Source organism: Micropterus salmoides, unplaced genomic scaffold (genome assembly GCF_014851395.1).
Source record: "Micropterus salmoides isolate LMB-PRFRI ecotype aquatic unplaced genomic scaffold, ASM1485139v1 Ms_hic_scaffold_10, whole genome shotgun sequence".
Classification (NCBI taxonomy): Eukaryota; Metazoa; Chordata; class Actinopteri; order Centrarchiformes; family Centrarchidae; genus Micropterus; species Micropterus salmoides.
This window is the reverse complement of record NW_024040041.1, coordinates 14,840,426-14,847,759: the sequence shown is the minus strand read 5'-3', so window position 1 is coordinate 14,847,759 and position 7,334 is coordinate 14,840,426. Positions and strand designations below refer to the sequence as shown.

At 40.6% G+C, this 7,334-nt stretch overlaps 1 gene segment (V, D, J or C); it reads right to left on the bottom strand.

Annotated features, from left to right (window-relative positions):
* Positions 1-5,700: 5,700 nt before the first annotated feature.
* LOC119917694 lies at positions 5,701-7,097 on the bottom strand. The segment is given in 3 exon segments: positions 5,701-5,707; positions 6,656-6,959; positions 7,049-7,097. Coding segments are annotated over 3 exon segments (360 nt in total).
* Between the last annotated feature and the right edge of the window lie 237 nt (positions 7,098-7,334).

Here is a 7,334-nt window from a genome sequence, read left to right as displayed (position 1 = left end):
AGTCAAGCTTGCCATCACTACGCCATAAGAGAGGGAAACAGCCGGGTCGCTCGTGCGCCTCTGCCGGCAGTGAGAGCACACCGCTGCCGGCAATATTTCTGTCCAACGTGCGCTCACTGTGCAACAAACTGGACGAACTTCAGCTACAGGTGGGGAAAAACAGTCTTTTATTCATCTTCTGTTCTGTGTTTCATGGAGACGTGGCTGTGTGGATCAATACTAGACTCCGCGCTGCAGCTGGCTCGCTTCCAACTCTACAGAGCGGATCGTGACACAGAACTCTCCGGCAAAACAAAAGGTAGAGGTATCTGTTTTTATATTAACAATGGTTGGTGTACCGACGTAACAGTGATTGAACAGCACTGTTTTCCTAATCTGGAATTTTTAATCATAAACTGTAAAGTGCAATTTATGCTTCTGAGTCAAACCGATGCAGGTGACGGCGTAGGCTGCGGGGATACGCAGAGGCTACACATCATTCATCTCTGGTGGGGATGAGTCCGCCTACAGGTGGGAGATCGACCTGGTGACCTGGTGCAGCCAGAACAGTCTGGAGCTCAACGCTCTGAAGACAGTGGAGATGGTTGTGGACTTCAGGAAGAGCCCAGCCCCACCCTCCCCCATAATCCTGAGTGACTCCCCCGTCACCACTATGGACTCCTTCCTTTTCCTGGGCACCATCATCTCACAGGACCTCAAGTGGGAGCTGAACATCACCTCCCTCAACGAGAAGGCCCAGCAGAGGATGTACTTCCTGCGGCAGCTAAAGAGGTTCAGCCTGCCAAAGACAATGATGGTGCACTTCTACACCGCCATCATCGATTCCATCCTCACCTCCTCCATCACCATCTGGTACGCTGCTGCCACTGCCAGGGACAAGGGCAGGGTGCAGCGTATCAGACCAGGACCTGTATGCCTCCAGGACTCTGAGGCGAGGAGTAAAGATTGCAACTGACACCTCCCATCCCGGCCACAAACTGTTTCATCCTCTCCCCTCTGGCAGGAGGCTGCGGTCCATCAGGACCAAAACCTCTCTCCACAAAAACAGCTTCTACCCGTCTGCAGCTAGCCTCATTAACAAGGCCCGGCCCCCCCCACTGATATTCCCCCCTTTCAAATAATACAATCGTCTCTGCACATGTAAATATCACTTCATGTCATATCATGCACGAACCTGGCACATTGCACATTTGTTGTTAATTTATTGTTAATTGTAAATCGTTGTCATTCCATTGTTATTTTTATTTTTATTATAATTTTTTTTTATATTGTTATTTTTCTCTATTCTTCTATTATTCTTATATAACTTGCATTTGTTTATTACATATTTATATATTTCTACATCTATTTATGTCATCTGTATGTCTGTCTGCGTGCAGCACCTTGATTTAAGCAAATTTCTTATATGTGTAAAACATTACTTGGCAATAAAGCTCCTTCTGATTCTGATTCTGAAAATGTGCCAATGGTTTCACCTGCAGCATTAGGAACAGTGAATCAACAAAACAATTGGGGAGATACTGCAGTGAGATATCCAGTGCTTCCTTAGAACATCATAAAACAGCTCTGTTATAGCACATTCATTTCAAACTGCATGATGACCACTCAACTATATCACTACCACTTAATCCCTGTCCCCGCAAACGTACCCTGCCCTCACTGTTGCAGAGCAGAGCGGCTTGTGCTGTACTTTAGTTTATTTAAAGGCTCATTCTGAACGTGTGACACTGCACTCCCCTGGGTCCGCAGCAACAATGATGTATCAGTGATTATAATTTATATGCATGCATTATATGCATTTAAATGAATGAGAATAGATCCTGTTAATTTAAATTAAGAACCATTTAAACTGGTCTTTAACTGGTGTTGAAGTCGTTAGTGGTCTGAGCGCTCCTCCTCTGGTGGCTTCATGTTACAAGTGTTATTATTATTATTAATGTGGATCTCTGGCACAGTAATATACAGCAGTGTCCTCAGGCTGCACATTCTGATATTCTGTCTGTTTAGAGTCACTAAGAGTCTAAGTCGATACTGAACTTGTTCTTTAGCGAATCTTTGTAGAATGTGGTGTATCCAACAGCTCCACTTCCAATCCTCTCCAATCCTTTCCCTGCAGGCTGTCTGATCCAAGCTGTCTAGTAGCCAAGAGAATAAGGCCTAATCCACACTACTGTGTTTTCGAATTAAAACAGAGACCTTTTGCTACGTTTGAACATTCTGTCCAGACTACAATGATGAAAACAAAGACCTAAAACCGATAAGTTTGGAAACGCTGCCGACCCCGTTTTGCGTTTCCAAACTCCGGAGGGTGTTTTAGTGAAGACGGACCAAAACGGAGGACTTTAGAAACGATGACGTAGCCGCTCACGCTACGCTCTCTGATTGGGTCTTGCAAAGCAGAAACACAATGCTGCTGACCGGGTTTTTGACATCATATTTTTATTAAAATATTCTGTACCATGCAGATAACACTCATCTGCCTACACTTGTACTGTGCATGTCGCTGTTTACTTTGCAAAAACTCCCAGTCTGTTTTCTGATGCCACAATCCCGTGTTACATTCAGTAACAGTCCCAGCTCATTATTGATCCACGCAACAAGAAAAAAAATGGTCTGATGCTTAGTCTGTATTTATTTATTCTTTCGCCAAATCTTTTGTAACTACGGAACAGATCATCTGCTTCGTGTTTACACTGTCTTGCCCAGTGTACCTGAATGGGTCCTAGCTGTGTCGATTTAATGTAGATGGAGATCAACTCCAAAACGCAGCAGAAACACTGGTGTGGACGGAGATTGTATTCGTTTTAATTCTCCGTTTGTAAACTAAAACGGAGTAGGGTGGATGGGGCTTAGGCGTCAGTACTAATCCACTCCAGTCCTTTCCCTGCAGGCTGTCTGATCCAAGCTGTCCAGCAGCTGCTAATAGAATAAGAGACCTGACAGGTGATGGTCAGACGTTGACCTGGCTGCACAGTCACAGAGGCTGGCTGTGTCAACTGTTAACACTGTTAAATAAAGAAAATGTTTTGTAAGAAATTATCAAGTTATACTGCAATAGAAGAGAGACTCACATCCAGCTGCCAACAGCAGCAGTAGAGCTACAGAAAACATGGTTTATGTTGAAAGTGACGTGCTGCGAACTCCACTGACAGCCTGATGGGAAGTTTTTATAGCTGAGTAACAAGGAAGGTAACTGAGTTTGCATAGAATCAAACATATGAAGCATCAATGTTGGTCTAAATGGAGCCAATAGAAGAGTCTGTTGACTGTTATTATATCTGCAGAGTGAAACCATGCCTGGAAATCACCTCTGCTTTATGATGTTTTAATTTCATTACACACTCAATTGTAATATTTTGTAAATTTCTCTGACAAAATCAATCAATTAATTTTTCATTTTCCAACTCAGGATTACAAATTGAAATAAAACTGAACTGATCTTTATTATCATTGTTTTAAAAAACAATGACACACAGTTTAGCAGCTTTTATGGATGGTATCAATAGCAAAATATGAAATAGCTGAATAATAAATCAGGCCTCTAATAAATTAACACAATGGGGTGCTACTATATTTACAGACATTGCATTTCCAGTTCTTGGGATAGAGGATTATTGTAAGTTGCAGCTCCTTCATGCTACAATCACATAGAACTACAGTATGTACACATATATAGATTTAGAGTGGATAAAAATTTTAAAAAGTAAATAAATAAAATGACATCTACAGTTATTTACACACTGTACAGGTGCTGGTCATTTAATTAGAATATCATCAAAAAGTTGATTTATTTCAGTAATTCCGTTCAAAAAGTGAAACTTGGATATTATATTCATTCATTACACACAGACTGATATATTTCAAATCATTATTTCATTTAATTGTGATGATTAAAACTGACAACTAATGAAAATCCCAAATTCAGTATCTCCAAAAATTAGAATATTACTTAAGACTAATACAAAAAAAGGATTTTTAGAAATGTTGCCCAACTGAGTATGAACATGAAAAGTATGAGCATGTACAGCACTCAATACTTAGTTGGGGCTCCTTTTGCCTGAATTACTGCAGCAATGCGGCGTGGCATGGAGTCGATCAGTCTGTGGCACTGCTCAGGTGTTATGAGAGCTCAGGTTGCTCTGATAGTGGCCCTCAGCTCTTCTGCATTGTTGGGTCTGGCGTATCGCATCTTCCTCTTCATAATACCCCATAGATTTTCTATAGGGTTAAGGTCAGGCGAGTTTGCTGGCCAATTAAGAACAGGGATACCATGGTCCTTAAACCAGGTACTGGTAGCTTTGGCACTGTGTGCAGGTGCCAAGTCCTGTTGGAAAATGAAATCTGCATCTCCATAAAGTTCGTCAGCAGCAGGAAGCATGAAGTGCTGTAAAACTTTCTGGTAGACTGCTGCGTTGACCTTGGACCTCAGAAAACACACACTGAAAAGAATCATAGACCCATTTAGTCATGTGAACTTATTTCTTCTTTTTAACTCAAATAGCTCTGACAAGTTTGGGATTTTGAACTCAACTGTATGAGTTTTAGAAAGTTAAACTTGCATTAATTCATTGTGTTGACTATTTGACACTTTTGTCGTGTTGATTGAACTTACGTATGTAACTTATCAGTTGAAAAAAACGGCGAGAGTATGAGGATTGCCTAGGTGCTGCGTCTTTTGAGTTTGAGAAAAACATATACATAATCAACTAATTATTAGGGTTTAGCAAGTACTCGGTTAAAATGAGTATCCGGTACAGATACTTTCTATGAGTATCATCTGAGGCTGTTCTGTAAATGGTTTTCTAATAAATATAGCAAGTTCTGATAGAAATTTCAGGCTTAAATAACTTCCAGTTAATACCACCCGCTTATAGATTAAGCCCCGCCAATTCTGAGTACAGATACAGAAAATTTGGTACTCTTGCTCATTTTGCTTAGAGTAGAAAAGTATCAACTAGTATCCAGTGTACATGAGCAGCAGGAGTGTTAAGCTTTAGTTCAGTCCAGGGTTCAAGTGTCAGTCAGTTAAGATCAGAGCATCAGATCTGAGTGTCTCCTTTTAGAAACAGAGGAGAGAGAAACTTGACACTGACTGCCCTCTAGTGATTTTATAAAAGAAACTACAACAACATTGTTCACTCCCATAATATGATTCACGTCATACAGATGTTAATGTGTCTGAAGTTGCAAAAACAAATCTAAAATTAGTTTTTTATGTGTTTTATGTGACTTTGTAGAATTCATTATTAATTACAATATATCCAATAAAACAATATAGAAAGCATATATATATAATATACTATGTACTATGAATACAAAAATAAATCATGCCTGATTTCTAACAGCCTGCAAGAGGAGTACTGTAGGTTTTTGTACAGCTGCTCAACCAACTCCAGTCACTGTGAGTCTCGAGCACAATAATAAACAGCAGAATCTTCAGTCTTCAGACTGTTCATCTGCAGATACACCTGCTGTCTGCTGTCGTCTCTGGAGATGGTAAACCGGCCTTGAACTGACTGGGAGTAGTAGATGTTGTAACTATTATACATAGCGGCAATCCACTCCAGTCCTTTTCCAGGAGCCTGTCTGACCCAGTGCATCCAGTAGTCACTGAATGTGAATCCAGAGGCTGTACAGGTCAATCTGTGGGATTCTCCAGGCCTTTTAACCACTGGTTCAGATTCTGAAAGAGTCTGACCATCAACACCTGTCACGGGAGAAAAAATATGCATGTAATGTGTTAAATTGGTGGCATAAATGAAAGCTATGTAAGATTAAGACCTGTGAAGATCTTCACCTGCCCAGCAGACAGTTAAAAGCAGCAGTCCTGTCCTATAGTCCATCATGTTAAACTGTGCTCACAATGCAAATGTGGCTGGAATTTGTACATGTAGCATTTCTTTTATTCACACCTGGACAATGATTTCAGCAGATGTCAGTCATTTTTAACGATCACATCAGTCAGACTTTACTTCACCTCTTGAGTCTGTGTATCACTGTAGCAAAATGTGGTCTTGGAGACACCTACTGTAGCGGCCATTACTACCACTGAGGTAATTTTCAGTCCTTAGGTATTTATAGGTCTGTGGAGAAATTTTCATAATGCAATAGTGTCGCAGCCATCTACGATGGGGTCATGAAACGTTACAGACTGAAGCCTCGACTGCAGCCGAGACGGTGTATGTATTCTCCCGATGACAGTTTGTGCGTATTCGATATGTACCTAGGAACCTTTTGCAAGCACTTGTTTGTCATTTATGTCTGTTGTCGCTAATTTGCATCATAACTACATAATACCTGAATTTATATCTATTCTATGTAAATTAACAATATCCACTTAATTTAGTATCAGCTTGAAAGCAAATGAAAACAAAAATAATCAATTTTCTTATATAATTGTAAATGAATTTGGGCGTTAAGGGACTGGATCAAAATGAAAGGTGAGGCCATCGCAAGGTTGTCTCTATATTATTAATGTGTTTAACGGTTATTGTTGTTGGTTAATGAAGATATTTCTGAGGGCCACTTGATTGTACATGATTGTACATAAAAATAAAAAATAAAATAAAACCCTTATTCTTTTGCATGATCTATCAGCCCAGATGAGTACTGTAGGTTTTTGTACAGCTGCTCAACCAACTCCAGTCACTGTGAGTCTCGGGCACAATAATAAACAGCAGAGTCTTCAGTCTTCAGACTGTTCATCTGCAGATACACCTGCTGTCTGCTGTTGTCTCTGGAGATGGTAAACCGGCCTTGAACTGACTGAGAGTAGTATTTGCTGCTACCACCAGTATCAATCCATGCAACCCACTCCAGTCCTTTTCCAGGAGCCTGTCTGACCCAGGCCATATAGTAGCTACTGAATGTGAATCCAGAGGCTGTACAGGTCAATCTGTGGGATTCTCCAGGCCTTTTAACCACTGGTTCAGATTCTGTCAGAGTCTGACCATCAACACCTGTCAAACCAAAAAAGATATGCATGTCATGTGTAAAATAAGTGGCACAAATGACAATATTTCAGATCAAGATCAGATAATATTTTCACCTGCCCAGCAGACAGTTAAAAGCAGCAGTCCTGTCCTGTAGTCCATCATGTTAAACTGTGTGTCCACTGTTCTCTGTCATCCTCTCTGCAGTCAGATAAGTAGAGGTGGAAGACATCTGAGTTTTGCATTGACTCCTCCTCACAGGGAGGAGAGAAGTGGATTTGACTTTGCTTTCAGTTTACTGTGTAATGAAGAATCAAAGTTCAAGAGTCATTCCTTCAAGTCAGTAGAGGTTGTGTAATAAGTTGTGTAAACATTCAAGGTGTAAATGTCTGAGTATAACCA